Genomic DNA, 17,122 nt, shown 5'->3' on the forward strand with positions numbered 1-17,122 from the left:
GAGGCGCTTGCTAACTGCCCCCGACGCTGACAGAGCTCTGGAGAGGTCAGTGCAGCTTCTGAGTTAGCTGCTCCTTAGCCTGGATACCTTAAATGTCATCTGGTTGGCCATGCCAAGGTAAAGTGAATGTCTGTGCAAATAGGAGTCTACATGGATGGATAATTTTACAGGGAAGGGAACATTTTTAGTGTGATTGAAATTCAAGGTGAGGCTGCGTGGGTGACACCTTATGCTGACCACTCTGTTTCAAGAATTGGAAGGATGGTGTGTGTATTTTGAAAATGGCCTAGTTCTAGCTAAGGCTACGTCTTAGTAAGTGCTTACTCTGCCCTATATGTCACTTAAAAAGATTCAGTTTGTTTGAAACCTTTGTAAGTCTCAGTTTCTTGGTACGTCATAGTACTGGAATGTACAAAGCCAGTTTTTTTTTTTTTTTTTTTTTAAGTAGAGTGCAGTGGAAGTCAGTTTAGATGGTTTTTAGTGTCCGTATAGAACAAATGGTAGCCAACCTGTTTTCCTAGGAATTGTTCGTGTGTTCAGTACTTAATAAATTCTTAGGGCTTTGAATGGGACTTATCTGTGGTGGGATCTGTGCAGGTGATTAAACTTCTTAAGTGTTGTTTACATAAAGTGCATGAAGAGACAGATACTGAGTGATTTTTCAAGATTCTGGCAGTAATGGGATTCAGAATATGTTTGAGTAGAAGAGGGGAGCAGATAAATATAAAGAATATATTTTTAACTTCCAAAGTAAGAACATTGAAGAAGCAAATATAATTGGCCACCACATGTGGGTTTTGCATTCTTTCCAGACCATCCTGCGCATGAGTCTCATATTAATTTTCTGAAAATGTGACTCTGGCCACCTGTTCGCACTCCCTCCATCCCAGCTCCTGGAGAGGAAGGCCAGGGCCTTCTGTCTGCACCTGGCAAGGCATGGTCTATGCCACATCGTCATGCACCACAGCGACCCCTGGCCTCACCTCTCACCACTTCCCTCCCCTGGGGGCTATGGGTCCTGCCCCCACCTGAGGTTGCCTTGCAGTCGTTCTCCTCAGTTCTTTCCTGGAAATGCTCTCCGCCTCGCTGACTGTGAACAGACCCTGGCACGCTTTGAGGCCCAGCATGTGTGCCTCCTCTCTCTCGAAGGCTTTCCCCACGCTGCCCCTCCATGCAGAGCGTGTGCTCCCCCTTCTGCCTCCTGGCACCTGCTTATCCTTCTGACCCTCATGGATGTCATTGACTCCCTTCCCTCCCTCCTGTACTGACTACCATGGTCCCTTGTGCGTAGGCAGCTGGAGTGTAGCATGTGCTTTCCACATTGATTTAACCTTGTAACGTTGTGGAGAGAAAGTGAGATACAGGCAAGAAAACTGAGGGTGACTTTGAAGGAATCGTAGTAAAAACCCAGGCGGAGGAATTCCTGTGATTCTCTAGTCCTTCTGGGATCTTGATGGCAATGTTTGTGATCTATGTATTACTTCTATTCAGAAGGGCAGTCCTGTTGAAGGTAAACATCAGGGAATTGCTGCCAGAAAGGGAGTGTTTTTAGTATAGTAATGCTCTGAAGCTACTTGTACCTTGTCAGAAGTAAAATCAAAGCCATTTGTGCCATTTTCATTAATATTTTTAATACCAAAGGTTTCTTCCTTGACTCTGTTTTTGGTTGTGATTAATTTAAGATGGGAATTCACAGTTCTAACCCTGCCTCATTTTTAGTATAGGTTGAGCATCTCAAATTTGAAAGTCCGAAGTCCGAAATGCTCCAGATCAGAAACTTTTTGAGCACTGATATGATGCTCAAAGGAAATGCCCATTGGAGCATTTTGGATTTCGGATCTGTGGATTTGAGATGCCCAACCAGTAAGTATAATAGAGCTATTCCCAAGACCCGAAAAAGATCTGAAATCAGAAGCACTTCTGGTCCCAGGCATTTTGGAGAAGGGATGCTCAACCCATCCTGCAGTACCTTCCTTTATAATGGGGACGACCATAGGGGCAGGCACTGGGTTTCCTTTTTCAGGTTCCTTCTTACAGCCTAGATTCTTACTACCCTATGCCCCCACCACCCCTTTTTTCTGAGATGGAGTCTCGCTCTGCCGCCCAGTTTGGAGTGCGGTGGCGCCATTTTGGCTCACTGCAGCCTCTCCCCCCAAGGTTCTAGTGATTTTCCCACCTCAGCCTCCCAAGTAGCTGGGATTACAGGTGTGTGCCACCGTGCCCAGCTAATTTTTGTATTTTTGGTAGAAATGGGGTTTCGACATGTTGGTCAGGATGGTCTCAAACTCCTGGCATCAAATGATCTGCCTGCCCTGGCCTCCCTAAGTGCTGGGATTACAGACGTGAGCCACTGCACCCGGCCTTATTCTTATTACCCTATATCCTATGACTTCCTGTTCACATGCACCATGGGCTACTGGATTTTTTTTTTTTTTTTTTTTTTGAGACAGGGTCTTACTCTTACTCTGTTACCCAGTCTGGAGTGCAGTGGTGCAATCACAGGTCACTGCAGCCTGCACCTCCTGGGCTCAGGTGGTCCTCCCATGTCAGCCTTCTGAGTAGCTAGAACTACAGGCATGTACCACCACACCTGGCTAATTTTTATATTTTTTGTAGAGACGGAGTTATGCTATGTTGCCTAGGCTGGTCTAAAACTCCTGGGCTCAAGTGATCTGCATGCCTGGGCCTCTGGATCGCTTAGGTTTTAATATGAATTCTGCAACATCTTTAGTTTGGTAATCTTTGTGGATTGCTACAGAGTAAATTAAATTATTCACAAAGAATAATATTGAATAATTTAATTATTCACAAGGAATAATCTTGAAAGATCTCATGTGTTCGTTACTCATCTTCCCCCAGTGATAACATCTTGCAGAACTGCGTGCACCAGCACAGTCAGGATGCTGCCGTGCGCATAGTCGAGACACAGAGTGTTTCCCAGGCGTCTCTCTTATGGCCCTTTTACAGCCACACCTGCTTCCCTCCTGTCCCCACCCCTTCCTTAGCCCCTGGCAACCACTCTTTTGTTTTCGGTTTCTATAGTTTTGTCTTTTCAAGAATGTTATGGACAGGGAATCATACAGTATGTAACTGCTGAGGCTTTTTTTTTTTTTTTAGCTTAGCATAATTCTCCCACGATTCATCCAGTTCTTCACCTGGATCAACAGTTCATTTTTTTTTTTGCTGAGTAGTGTTCCGTGGTGTGGCTGCAGCGCAGTCCGTTTAGCCTCACTCAGGAAGGACATCTCGGAGTTGTTTCCAGTTTCTATTATGAGTAACGCTGCTATGAATGTTTGTATATGGGGTTTTGTGCGAACATAAGCTCTCATTGCTCTGGGATAAACGCCCAGGAGTGCATTTGTTAGGTTGTATACCGTTGCATGTTTAGGTTTTAAGAAGATACCTGTTTTCTGGAGTGGTTGCACCATTTTACATTCCTGCCAATGATGTGGAAGGGATTCAGTTCTTCCACATCCTAACCAGCACTTGGTGTTGTCACTGTGTTTTATTTTAGCCATTCTGATAGTTGTATAGTGATACTCCTTTGTGATTTTAATTTGCATTTCCCTAATGGTCCTTTTCTCTAATGAACATCTCTCGTGTGCTTATTTGCCATCTGTGTATCCTCTCAGGTGAGATACCACTTCCTGTCTCTTGCCCATTTTCTAATTGGACTTTTTTAAACTCCTGAGGTTTTGTTTTTTTTTTTTTTATATCATGGTAAAAGCACATGAAATTTACCATCTTAACCATTTTTAAATTTCAATTGTGTGTCAAAAGACAAAATTACAAAAAATTTAGTGTATGGATCTTAATTGGCTTTTTTGATTCCAGAATCAGGCAACACCTCATTCTATAAAACAGAATTCTGTAAAATAGAATGAGTGTTCTCATGAGCTGAGCAGGGGAAGTTGGCTTTGTAGACAGAAAAGGGATGAGGGAAACAGACACAGAACAGAGAGCAGATGGGTGGTTTCAGAGTGACTTTCCTTGTAAAGGTTAACGCAGAGGGGACTTCCTTATCACGCTGGCCCAAAGTGGCCCATTTGGAGGATTTGCTGTTCTCTTTCTTCTGATTTCTTGCAAAGTCAGATAAACAACTTATTTTTGGCTTGGTGGTATGGAGGTTACCAAGAGGGGCTCCATTTTGGTTTGATCTGCTGGGCCTGGTGCAGGAGCTCAGTCCAAACCAGTGTTCTCCTGGCTCACTATATTTATGTTGAGTTTTAAGAATTTTTTATGTATTCTAGGCATTAGTCCTTTGTCAGATACTTGGTTTGTAAATACCTCTTCCCATTTTGTAGTTTGTTTTTTCATTCTCCTAACAGGGGCTTTGTTTTGTTTTGTTTTGAGATGGAGTCTCGCTCTGTCGCCCAGGCTGGAGTACAGTGGCACGATCTCGGCTCCCTGCAAGCTCCGCCTCCTGGGTTCATGCCATTCTCCTGCCTCAGCCTCCTGAGTAGCTGGGACTACAGGCGCCCGCCACCACTCCTGGCTTATTTTTTTGTACTTTTAGTAGAGACGGGGTTTCACCGTGTTAGCCAGGATGGTCTCAATCTCCTGACCTCGTGATCTGCCCACCTCAGACTCCCAAAGTGCTGAGATTACAAGCGTGAGCCACCGCGCCCGGCCTTAACAGGGTCTTTCACTGAGCAAATGTTTTTAACTTTGAGGAAGTTCATTTTATATATTTTTTCTCCTATGGATTGTGATTTTGTTGTCACATCTAAGAACTCTTTGCCCAGCAAAGATTTTCTGTTTTTTTTTTTTTCCTAAAAGTTTTAGTTTTGTGTTTTACATTTAAGTTGCTGATCTTTGAGTTAATTTTTATACAAGGTGTGAGGTTTAGGTCAAGATTCATTGTTATTATTGTTTTAGCCTATGGATGTGTAATGCTCCAGTAACATGTTGAAAAGACTGGCCTGCTTTCTTTCCCTCATTGCTTTTACATCTCTGTTGAAAATCAATCGGTGTTCCCTGACAGGTGCAGATACTAAAAAATAAATCAGTTGAGTGTATTTGTTTGAGTCTGTTTCTGGGTTCTGTATTTTGTCCCATAGATCTGTATGTCAGTTGCCCCTCTGCTAATACTAGACGGTCTTGATTACTGTAGTTATAGAGTAAGCCTTAATACCGGGGTGACTGATTCTTCCCAATTTATTCATCTTTTTCAAAATTGTTTTAGTTGTTCTAGTTCCTTTGTCTTTCCATATAAATTTTAAAACAATCTTGTCTATAGTTACCAAAAAGTCTTGCTGGGGTTTTGTTAGGAATGATGTTAGTTATGGGGAGAATTGAGATCTTTACTAGGTTGAATCTTCCAATCCATGGACATGGAGTGTCTTTTTCTTCTTTAATGAAAGCTTCAGATGTGAAGACAGTTGTGGCGCTGCCTGTTGCCGTGCACTGAGAGGTGCTGTTCCGGGGAGAACACGGTCAGCGGCAGGACATCAGGTTGTGTCTTTGCTCACTTCCGCTTTCTTGGTTTTTAAATTTATAGGCCTATGAAAGGAGGTTCCCTACATGTCCTTTGATTCCGATGTTCGTGGGCAGTGACACTGTGAATGAATTCAAGAGCGAAGATGGGGCTATTCATGTCATTGAAAGGCGCTGCAAGCTGGATGTAGATGCACCCAGACTGCTGAAGAAGGTAATGGTCGGAAAGGACATCTTGGAGGGAAAGGGCGTCCTGGAGGGAAGGGGCGTCCTGGAGGGAAAGGGCGTCCTGGAGGGAAAAGGCATCCTGGAGGGAAAGGGTGTCTTGGAGGGAAAGGGTGTTTTGGAGGGCAGCCCCCAGAGACAACATGAACTTACACTATAGCTTCTGTGCTATTGGTTGTTATTAATAAACCCACTTCTCTTTCTTTTTTTTTTTTTAAAGATTGCAGGAGTTGATTATGTTTATTTTGTCCAGAAAAACTCACTGAATTCTCGGGAACGTACTTTGCACATTGAGGCTTATAATGAAACGTTTTCCAATCGGGTCATCATTAATGAGCATTGCTGCTACACCGTGAGTAATCTGTCACTTGGCGGAAGACATTCTGCTGACATACGGCTTCTGAGGATTGTTGGATCACCATTTTAAACAGCGCATCTTTTTGTCTTAGAGGGCAGTTCTTCATTAGATGTTGTCACTCGTTTCTCATGTGTAGGAGGAAGGGTAGCAGGTGTGGTCTCCTGCAGAGTGGATTGTGTTGTCATGGCAGTTAAGGCAGCCAAGTGATGCCTTGATTTGGTTTTGGTTTTGGTTTTTTTTTCTTTTTTGAGACACAGTCTCCCTCTGTCACCCAGGCTGGAGTGCAGTGGTACAATCTCGGCTCACTGCAACCTCTGCTTCCCGACTTCAAGTGATTCTCCTGCCTCAGCCTCCCTAGTAGTTCGGATTACAGGCATATGCCACCACGCCAGGCTGATTTTTGTATTTTTAGTAAAGATGGGGTTTCACCATGTTGGCCAGGCTGGTCTGGAACTCCTGACCTCACATGATCCACCCCTTGGCCTAATTTTTTTTTTTTTTGAGATGGAGTCTCACTCTTGTCACCAAGGCTGGAATGCAGTGGCACAGTCTCAGCTCACTGCAACCTCTGCCTCCCAGGTTCAAGTGATTCTCATTCCCCAGCCTCTCAAGTAGCTGGGATTACAGGCACTCGCCACCACGCCCGGCTAATTTTTGTATTTTTAGTAGAGACGGGGTTTTACCATGTTGGCCAGGCTGGTCTCCAGCTCCTGACCTTGTGATCCGTCTGCCTCGTCCTCCCAAAATGCTGGGATTACAGGCGTGAGCCACCGCGCCCGGCCTTAAATATTATATTCATATGCCACTTCTTTTCTGGTCTTACTGTAATGTGTTAGAAAGATCTAATGAAGGACTAAGATGTGTGCCTTTAAGAATAGTGCCGAGAGTGTTTGTCTGTCTCAGTATCTTCACTGCTTACCACCCTGTTTCAAGAACTTCTTTTATCAGATTTTTAGAATACCCTCCTGCCAGATTGCTGTATTTCTGCCCTTCTCCCCTGCAGCGTATCCTTAACACTGAATTCAAAGTGATCTATTTAAAGTATGTCAGATTAAGTCACTTCTCTGGGCTCAAAACCCTGGAGCGTTTCCACAGTTCACCCAGAGGAAGAGCCCAGAGTCTTTATGGTGGCTTGCAAGGGCCTGAGTTCTCTCCTGGTTACGCCTCTCCTGTCCTTGCTGTCATGCGGTGGGCCTCCCCCAGGGGCTTTGGCTCCAAGGTGCTCGCTGTGCCGTGCTCTTCTTCTTTACGTCTCTAGTCTCACCTCCTCCCATCTCGACTCAGGTCACCCCTTCTTGGCCAGCCCCAGCCACTCATTTAATTCTGCAGCCTGACACCCCAACCCCCAGGCTTTTTTTTTTTCTTCTTCAGGGATGGGATCTTGCCCTGTCACTCAGGCTGGAGTGCATTGGAACAATCACAGTTCACTGCAGCCTCCACCTCCCAGGCTCAAGTGATCCTCCAGCCCCAGCCTCCCAAGTAGCTGGGACTATAGGCACATACTACCACGCCTGGCTAGTTTTTAAATTTTTTTGTAGAGATGAGGTCTTGCTCTGTTGCCCAGGCTGGTCTCAAACTCCTGGACTCAAGTGATCCTCCCACCTTGGCCTCCCAAAGTGTCGGGATTGCAGGTGTGAACCATCATGCCTGACCCCCATCCCTGGTTTTTTTAGCCTCTGCTCCAAGTTTTCTTTTTTCCATAGCACGCACTTATCTTTAATTTCCTTGCATACTGTGTTTCTGGCTGATTGTCTCCTCTGTTAGACTCTGTTGAAAGCTTCGAAGGCCAGTACCTCTTTGTTCTTGATGGAGAAGACTATTCAGTGAGTATGTTGAATGAATGAATGAAGCAAGAATGAAAATGAAGCTCTCCTTTTATAGTCGTCTTTGAAATGTTTTTGAACAATTATTTGGATCTCTTCATGATTTAGAATGTGATTTTGATCCTGATTTTGAACATGATTTTGGCATTTTTTCCATCTGCTGTCTTTATGGTAGTAGCATTATTAGTACAGTAAGTGTTTTTTCTGGTTACTGGTTAAACTGAAGAGCAGGCAGATGATATTCTGTTGTCAATTCAGTCAGTGAGAGTGCTTTGTGTTTATCTGCAGGTTCACCCTGAAAATGAAGATTGGACCTGTTTTGAACAGTCTGCAAGTTTAGATATTAAATCTTTCTTTGGTTTTGAAAGTACAGTGGAAAAAATTGCAATGAAACAATATACCAGCAACATTAAAAAAGTGAGTGTATCTTGGGATTTTATGGCAGAGGGTGGGCAGGAGTCTCTGAGATGACCGATCTTTTTGGAAGGCTGGGGATGGGTTAGCAAGGGATTTGCAGCATTTCTTGGGTAGAAGATGCTGTGATCCCTACCCCCTGCCTCATCTTTAGGTATAGGGGTTGAGGTTGTGCTGGTTGCTGATGGAGGAAGGAGGTGCCTGTAGCTCCAGCCATGGCACTGTCTGCCTGGAGTTGCTGACAGAGTTAGAAGTTGGGGAGAGGCAGCAGCAGCTGGCACACGGCACCTAGGCCTTGCTGCAGGATTGGGAGGAGGCCTGGGGGCCTGGGAAGGTGCTTGCTGGGCAGCTGCCCTCCTTGGATTGTCAGTTCTTCCACAGAAGACCTTCCTTTCTCGTTTTTGTGCTGTTGTTCATCAGTTGTTATAGAATTGTGGTTTCGAAATCTATCCATGTGGAATTATGGAGTGGTTTTTGAAGGCTCATTTTCAGGGTACTGCGTTGGAAAGAATTGAAATTGAGACAGAAATCATATATTGAGTACAAGTACCCTAAATCAGCATTTTAAAATAGTCATATTAAACTTCCATCTCCTTAGATGCTATTTCCTAAACCTTGGAAAAGAACAAGTAAAATAAACAAAAACACAGAAGCATTTGGCCTTTTTTTTTTTTCTATTTTGTAGCAGTTCAGTTTTATTGGTGTTTTAAAAGCTTGTAAGGGACTGGGCGCACTGGCTCATGCCTGTAATCCCAGCACTTTGGGAGGCTGAGGTGGACAGATTGCTCGAGCCCAGGAGTTCGAGACCAGCCTGGACAACATTGCGAAACCCCGTATTTACAAAGAATACAAAAATTAGCCAGATGAGGTGGCACGTACCTGTAGTCCCAGCTACTGGGGAGGCTGAGGTAGGATGGCTTGAGTCCAGGAGGTCAAGGGTGCAGCGAGCTGTGATCATGCCACTGTGTTCTAGCCTGGGCCACAAAGCGAGACCCTGTCTCAAAAAAAAAAAAGCTTGTGAGGCTCACCATCTTCTGTTGGCTAGAAAAAAAGACAAGTCTTGGGAGAGTTGAGTAATTTGAATGTTGAATATATACTCACCTTTAAATTGGTTTTGTTTTAAAGGGAAAGGAAATCATCGAATACTACCTTCGCCAGTTAGAAGAAGAAGGCATAACCTTTGTGCCCCGTTGGACTCCGCCTTCCATCACGCCCTCTTCAGAGACATCTTCATCATCCTGCAAGAAACAAGCAGCGTCCATGGCCGTCGTCATCCCAGAAGCTGCCCTCAAGGAGGGGCTGAGTGGTGATGCCCTCAGCAGCCCCAGCGCACCTGAGCCCGTGGTGGGCACCCCTGACGGTGGGTCTGGCAGGGGCTTCATCCCGAGAGCAAGGCTAGGGAAGTCGGCGTTGCCGTTTTCTCTCTGTTTGCTCTGCCTGTTCCCGCTTCCTTGGAACATTAGATAACTCAGAAAGAAAAGACCCGTCTCTCGTTTCTGGCCCTTGTCCTCTGGCTTATGTAATACATTCATTTTACTTTTTATTAGATTTTTTGTTAATAGGTAGGAAGGGTTATATCAAGTTATTTTTATTCTTTTATGGATACTGGAAGGTGTTTCTTTGTTTGTTTAAGAAATGGGGTCTCACTGTGTTGCCCAGGATGGTCTTGAACTCCTGGGCTCAAGCAATCGTTCTGCCTTGGCCTCCCAAAGTGCTGGGATTATAGGTGTGAGCCACCACGCCTGGCCTAAGGAAGATTTTTTTGGTTTTGTTTTGTTTTGTTTTGAGGTGGAGTATTGCTCTGTTGCCCAGGCTGGAGTGCAATGGTGCCATCTTGGCTCACTGCAACCTCCATCTCCCAGGTTGAAGTGATTTTCCTGCCTCAGCCTCCCGAGTAGCTGGGACCACAGGCATGTGCCACCACGCCTGACTAATTTTTTTATTTTTTTATTTTTGAGATAAAAAAGTCTCTGTCGCCCAGGCTGCAGTGTAGTGGCACGATCTCGGCTCAGTGCAGCCTTTGTCTCCCGGGTTCAAGTGATTCTCCTGCCTAAGCCTCTTGAGTAGCTGGGATTATAAGCCTGCACCACCAAGCCTGACTAATTTTTATATTCCTGGTGGAGACGGGGTTTCACCATGTTGGCCAGGCTTGTCTTGAACTCCTGATCTCAGGTGATCTGCCCACCTCAGCCTCCTGAGTAGTTGGGATTACAGGCATGAGCCACGAGATTTCTTACATTCTCGAACACAGTAGCTCTATTCAAAATAGATTTAGATTTGCTTGCCTTTTTTTTTCATACATTTTATATCTTGTAAGTCCTTTTTTTGTTATGTTCCTCTTGGAATTAAAACAGTCATTAATATCTATTATAGTCATGAATAGTATTGTGATTTGGCAATAGAGGTAACTCAGTGGTAATCAGGGAAAGATAATTGAGTCAGAAAGTTTACCTGTGGTTTAGTCAGTGATTTGATCTCAAAGCCTATCCCTCAAGTCCTCTAAGGAATCTGGTTTACATCTGCCATCTCTGTGGTTTCATGTGCCTCTAAGACTCTAGGACCACACGTTAACTCCACTGAGCAGAAAGACTTTGGGAGCCTAAAGCTCCAGTGTTCTTTGTTGTAAAGAAATGTCACTTACATTCCAGACAAACTAGATGCCGACTACATCAAGAGATACCTGGGCGATTTGACTCCGCTGCAGGAGAGCTGCCTCATTAGACTTCGCCAGTGGCTCCAGGAGACCCACAAGGGCAAAGTGAGTGTCGGCACCACGCCCAGTGTGCAGCGACAGAGCTACGTGAAATCATGGAATCTCTTTCTGTCATAGTCACCGAGAGTAATATTCCCAACTTCCAAAGCTGGGAATGTTTCTTCCAGTTTAGAAGTCATTGCATTTATGTCTCTGTGGAATCTAAGTCCTTTATATTAAGTGATAATGCATGAGTAACTGCATTTTTCTAGACTTTACAGAGCAAGGTCTGGCTACAAACAGTGTCACGTCACAAAGCAACATGTGTTCCAAGTATTCACACATTCAAATTTTCAGAAGGTGTAAAAAGAGTTCAGAGATTTATCAGAGATTAGAAATATTTGAGCTTTAATTTTCAGGTTTTTGGTGAAATTTTAGCCTCATGAGAGTGTAGATTTTTATGGTAAGCCTTACGTAGTGAGCAGAGCCTAGTATGTGTCTAGCGAGTTATTGGCATTATTTAGTAAAGGGAAACTAGGCATTGCATGTAGTTGGCCCGATCTCTAATTCTGTCAGCCTGGTTACTAGAAACCAAATAACTGAGTGCTGTTGAATACCAGTCATCCAGAAAACCACTGCAGTGATGATGGCCGCCGTTTATTGTCTCCTTACCATGTATTAGACACTGTTTTCAGGTCTTCATTCCGTCCTTCCAGCAGCTCTCTCTGCTGCTGTTTCTCTCACTGGTTTTACGTGTGAGGAAACTGAGGCACAGAGCAGTGAAGTAACCTGCCTGAGGTCTCACAGCCAGCGAGTGGTGGGGTCAGGATTTGAACCCAGGCCATTTTGTTCCAGAACCTCCATTGTTAACTACTTCCACGTAACTGTGGTCCTTTCTGAGTGAAGATGACGCCACGTCAGTAGGCCACATGCGTCCTTTCTGAGTGAAGATGACGCCACGTCAGTAGGCCACATGCTTTTGAGTTATTTCCCGGGAGTTGGGGTCATGAATAGTTCATGTTCCCACCCCCTTCTTGTTCTGATGGACTAGCCTCTTGAGTGGGTAAACACATGGCCACGGAGGAAGACACTTAGTCCACGTGACACTCAGAACACAGCCTTGGCCTTATTCTTTATTCAGGGAGGCCAACCTGTTGATTGACAGTAATGGAACCTGGAGAAGATTCCTGTATGTTAGTCAGCAATACCGCCACATCATGAAAACCCAACATGCTTTTTTTGTATTCTTTAATCTGTAGTTTTTGTTTTTAATTATCTTAAGTCTTATGATCACTCATAATTTTTAACTTTGTGTATATCTTCTCTACTTTAATCCTTCTAATGAGTTGGCAAAAGCACCATTGCCAATCACGTAGACACATGGTAGTTCTACAGTTTCATGTTTTTGAATTTTTTTTTTTTTTTTTTTATACAGAGTTTTGCTCCCTCACCCAGTCTGGTGCAGTCTTGGGTCACTACAACCTCTGCCTCCCAGGTTCACGCTATTCTCCTACCTCAGCCTCCTGAGAGCTGGGGTTAGCTCTGCCACCATTCCTGGCTAATTTTTGTATTTTTAGTAGAGAACAGGGTTCCATCATGTTGGCCAGGCTGGTCTGAAACTCCTGACCTCAGGTGATCCGCCTGCCTTAGCCTCCCAAAGGGCTGGGATTACAGGCGTGAGCCACGGGGCCCAACCTCGAATGACTTTTTAAAGACAATGCTAAATTATAACTTAGTCTGACTTAAGTAGTAAAGAATTCAAAAGTAAAGTTTAACTTGCTACTATTTCTTGTCATACTGACTTTTAAAAGCATCTGACCTTATAAATTGTCTATAAAATGTGAGAAGTGTTAAATATTCCTTATTTGATATTACACATAAACTACACTAAAATGCCTTTTAATAAATAAAGGGAACCATTTTAGATACAGGAAATTCTAATTAGATTGGCATAGTTAAGGCCAAAAATATAAAGTAGATATTGCTGCCTTATCTTCAGCCTTTGCCTTTAAGAGGCAAATAAATACAAAATACAGGTGAGTCTTGCTTGGTTCTGAGACAGTGAAGGGATTTCCTCAGTATTTAAATAGAGTCACATAGCCAGTTATGTAAACCCAAATATAAAACCAATCTCCAATAGGCTTTAAGATGGCATTTACAATCTTTGTGAAAGTTGAACATTACTAGCGAAGTCCAATCACATCTTTAGAAGGGGAAAGCAGTGTAGCGTTACTGAATCAGAATTATTAAAATTCAAAAAACCGAACATAGTCCTTTAACCACAAGCCAGCCTTAGTTAAATCAGGATTGCCCAATCAAAGTATTCTGATGATGGTTCATGATCTGAATTCTGGTGTATGAGATCTTTTTTTTTTTTTTTTTGAGACGGAGTCTCGCCCTGTCGCCCAGGCTGGAGTGCAGTGGCGCGATCTCGGCTCACTGCAAGCTCCGCCTCCTGGGTTCACGCCATTCTCCTGCCTCAGCCTACCGAGTAGCTGGGACTACAGGCACCCGCCACCACGCCCAGATAATTTTTGTATTTTAGTAGAGACAGGGTTTCACTGTGTTAGCCAGGATGGTCTCGATCTCCTGACCTCATGATCCGCCCGCCTTGGCCTCCCAAAGTGCTGGGATTACAGGCATGAGCCACCATGCCTGGCCATGAGACCTATTAAATTATGATATGCATTAAAAAGTTATGACATTTCTGTTTTGTAGTAAGGCAGTCACCAGTTATTACTCATTAGAAGCTTTTTTGAGATCAACTTTCAAGTCTGCCCTTGCTGTCTTCTTTCTTTCTTTCTTTTTTTTTTTTTTGAGATGGCGTTTCGCTCTTGTTGCCCAGGCTGAAGTGCAATGGTGCGATCTTGGCTCACTGCACCCTCTGCCTCCAGGTTCAAGCGATTCTCCTGCGTCAGCCTCCTAAGTAGCTGGGACTACAGGCATGCACCACCACGCCCGGCTAATTTTGTATTTTTAGTAGAGACAGGGTTTCTCCATGTTGGTCAGTCTGGTCTTGAACTCCTGACCTCAAGCAGTCCGCCTGCCTTGGCCTCCCAAAGTGCTGGGATTACAGGCCTGAGCCACCACACCTGGCCAGTGAGGACCATTTTTGTTGCAGAGATTCTCCAAATACCCCATCAGTGTGTCCTCACTCCAGGTGATACTTTTGTTCTTATTGGCATCTACGTATAAGAGAATCCAGCAGCCTGACCTGTCTTCTGCCTGGAGAGACTGTGGAGATGTGGCCCAGTCTTGTGCTTGCTTCCCTTTTCCATGGTGTGGCACTGGGCACCCTTTGGAACAAAAAATCTTGCGTTTCTCAACATCATCCATGTTTAATTCTCTTTTGTCTCTGGCACTATGAAGGTTTCCATTCAGAAGCCAGGTGTCCTGCTCTCTCTTTATTCTAACTTTTTATTTAAATGCAGTATATATACAGAAAAGCGCACAGATCATAGTCATTCATAGATCTGTTCATAGAGTCGAAGCATTTGATGTTTAGGGAATTATTTATGCCTTTGCTTTACTTTGCGGAAATGAAAATGAAATACTATAAAGATTATTCAACTGATAATGCTGATTTTCTCTAGAGTAGTAGGGGAGATGTTTCTGGTACCAGCTCATTTTTAATAGTATAATAGTGCAGCTCACTGTTGATTAGAAGTGGGAGTTTCAGGCCAGACGTGGTGGCTCACGCCTATAATCCCGACACTTTGGGAGGCCAAGGCGGGAGGATTGCTTGAGCTCAGGAGTTTGAGACCAGCCTGGGCAACATGGGGAAACCACATCTCTACAAATACAAAAATGAGCTGGGCGTAGTGGCATGTGCCTGTGGTCCCAGCTACTTAGGAGGCTGAGGTGGGAGGATTGCCTAAGCCCAGTAGTTGGGGACTGCAGTGAACTGAGATCGTGCCACAACACTCCAGCCTGGGTAGTAGAATGAGAGACCCTGTCTCCAAAAGAAAAGTGGGAATTTTAGGGTCTTAGTCCCTTAGCACCTTTTTTTTTAGTGCAGTAATGTGATCTCGGCTCGCTGCAGCCTCCACCTCCCAGATTCAAGTGATCCTCCTGCTTCAGCCTCCGAGTAGCTGGGATTACAGGCATGCACCACCATGCCTGGCTGATTTTTGTATTTTTAGTAGAGATGGCGTTTCGCCATATTGGCCAGGCTGGTCTCAAACTCCTGAGCTCAAGTGATCCATCCACCTCAGCCTCCCAAAGTTCCCTTCACAACTTTTAACATTGCTTAGAAACGTCTTTTTCTCTTAATAGATTCCAAAAGATGAGCATATTCTTCGGTTCCTCCGTGCGCGGGATTTTAATATTGACAAAGCCAGAGAGATCATGTGTCAGTCTTTGACGTGGAGAAAGCAGCATCAGGTAGACTACATTCTTGAAACATGGACCCCTCCTCAGGTCCTTCAGGATTACTACGCGGGAGGCTGGCATCATCACGACAAAGGTACCGGATGGAGTTGAAACTGTGTTTCTGTCGTTGTCTTGATGTGTGGTTGAAGATATCTTCCAAGGCCTCCTTCCCTGGAGTTGAGTGGGGCCCCCTTGAGTGCATCGGTTCTCCTCACTCTGAGAATTTGGCACCTTTCCCAAGTTGAACAGACTGATACGCGTCACCACGGGCACACTCCCGTCCCCGTCCCGCCCCAGGCAGCCAGGAAGGGCCTGGGACTGCTCCTTCCTCATGGACACACGTCATCCTTGGGCAAATGACTTCACTTGCTCGGTGCAGTACAGTTTGTTTTGACTTATTAAAAAGACAGCAGTGCCTCTGGCAGAGTATTTTCAGTAATGCAGTGTTAATAAAGGGACTTTTCAATGACTTAAACCCTATGATAGCTTAAAACGGTTCAGCCCGGTTTTCTACATCACAGCCCTGAGCACTTCAGTTCTGCTTTGGGAGTAAGTAAGGCCTGGATGAAGGGTGGCGATGCACCTGAAATGAAGAGTGGTTTAAATGAGAGCCTTGAAACACAGTTCCCCCAAATGCCTTCCATACCCTGCCTTGCAGGAAGACCTGCACTGTCAAAAATACACTCTTTCCTCAGCCAAAGTTTGAGAGCCGGGCAGGGTGGAATTGGAAGCGTCGGCGAGAGGGAAGCACCGTAGAACTGGTTCTTTTTCCCTCTGAACAAGTCCTTGCAGAACCGAGCAGCTCAGCTTTGTCTGTGATTATGACTTCATCTTTTGTATTGTTAAAAAGTTTGGTAGTAAGACATTGACAAATGTGTCTTTTTTTTTTTTTTTTTTTTTTTTGAGACAGAGTCTTGCTCTGTCCCCAAGGCTGGAGTCCAGTGGCAAGATCTCAGCTCACTGCAACTTCCACCTTCCGGGTGTAAGCAATTCTCCCGCCTCAGCCTCCCGACTAGTTGGGACTACAGGTGCGCACCACCACGCCCGGCTACTTTTTGTATTTTTAGTAGAGATGGGGGTTTCACCATATGGGCCAGGCTGGTCTCGAACTCCTGACCTCGTGATCTGCCTGCCTTGGCCTCCAAAAGTGCGGGAATTACAGGCGTGAGCCATTGCGCCCAGCCTCAACAAATGTGTCTTATTAAACGTTGGGAGAAACTTTCTGTAAATAGGCCTTTCCATAAGATTTCGGAGCACATAAAAATATTTTGCTTTAAGTAGACCAGGTCTAGAGCTAGACTCTCCTGGGAGATGAAGTTCACTAGGTGACAAATACAAGATAAATGTTACCCTCTGACCCTCTGCCCCATGTTGGGATGACACTGCTGGTCCTCTGGTAACCACAGAAGACAAGTCTTGGTTCCTTTTCAGGAGCACGATCGTCTGTATTCCTCTTGCTTCCCCCTCTGGGACTGTGCAGCAGGAGGCTAGGCAGTGCTGACTCTAGGGATACACTATGGCCACCAAGCTTTTTTTCCCCTTTGTGTAGATGGCCCATGATGATAGGGCAGTATGGTATGAGTTAGGCTCCTCTCAGGCGGCACCCATTAGACCTCCAGGCTATAAAGAAGTAGAGCCAGGCCAGGCGCAATGGCTCACGCCCGTAATCCCAGCATTTTGGGAGGCCAAGACAGGAGGATGGCTTGGGCCCAGGACTTCAAGACTAGCCTGGGCAACACAGTGAGATGTTGTCTCTACTTAAAAAAAAAGGAGGCCGGGCACGGTGGCTCACACCTATAATCC

The 17,122-nt window shown here is 44.9% G+C and overlaps 1 protein-coding gene across 8 annotated transcripts in view; it reads left to right on the top strand.

Moving 5' to 3' along the window:
- Positions 1 to 17,122, top strand: part of SEC14L1 (SEC14 like lipid binding 1) — a 76,654-nt gene that overhangs the window by 45,472 nt on the left and 14,060 nt on the right. For 4 of the 8 annotated variants that reach the window (XM_054535770.2, XM_024234718.3, XM_063718992.1 and 1 more), the window contains 6 exons: positions 5,501 to 5,650; positions 5,882 to 6,013; positions 8,131 to 8,259; positions 9,382 to 9,616; positions 10,905 to 11,014; positions 15,224 to 15,413. In XM_054535770.2, coding sequence (XP_054391745.1) covers positions 5,501 to 5,650; positions 5,882 to 6,013; positions 8,131 to 8,259; positions 9,382 to 9,616; positions 10,905 to 11,014; positions 15,224 to 15,413 — 946 coding nt within the window. The remainder of the gene's footprint in view (positions 1 to 5,500; positions 5,651 to 5,881; positions 6,014 to 8,130; positions 8,260 to 9,381; positions 9,617 to 10,904; positions 11,015 to 15,223; positions 15,414 to 17,122) is intronic. The other 4 variants (XM_054535771.2, XM_054535772.2, XM_063718993.1 and 1 more) reach the window with 1 other exon arrangement.

This window comes from Pongo abelii, chromosome 19 (assembly GCF_028885655.2).
Source record: "Pongo abelii isolate AG06213 chromosome 19, NHGRI_mPonAbe1-v2.0_pri, whole genome shotgun sequence".
Classification (NCBI taxonomy): domain Eukaryota; kingdom Metazoa; phylum Chordata; class Mammalia; order Primates; family Hominidae; genus Pongo; species Pongo abelii.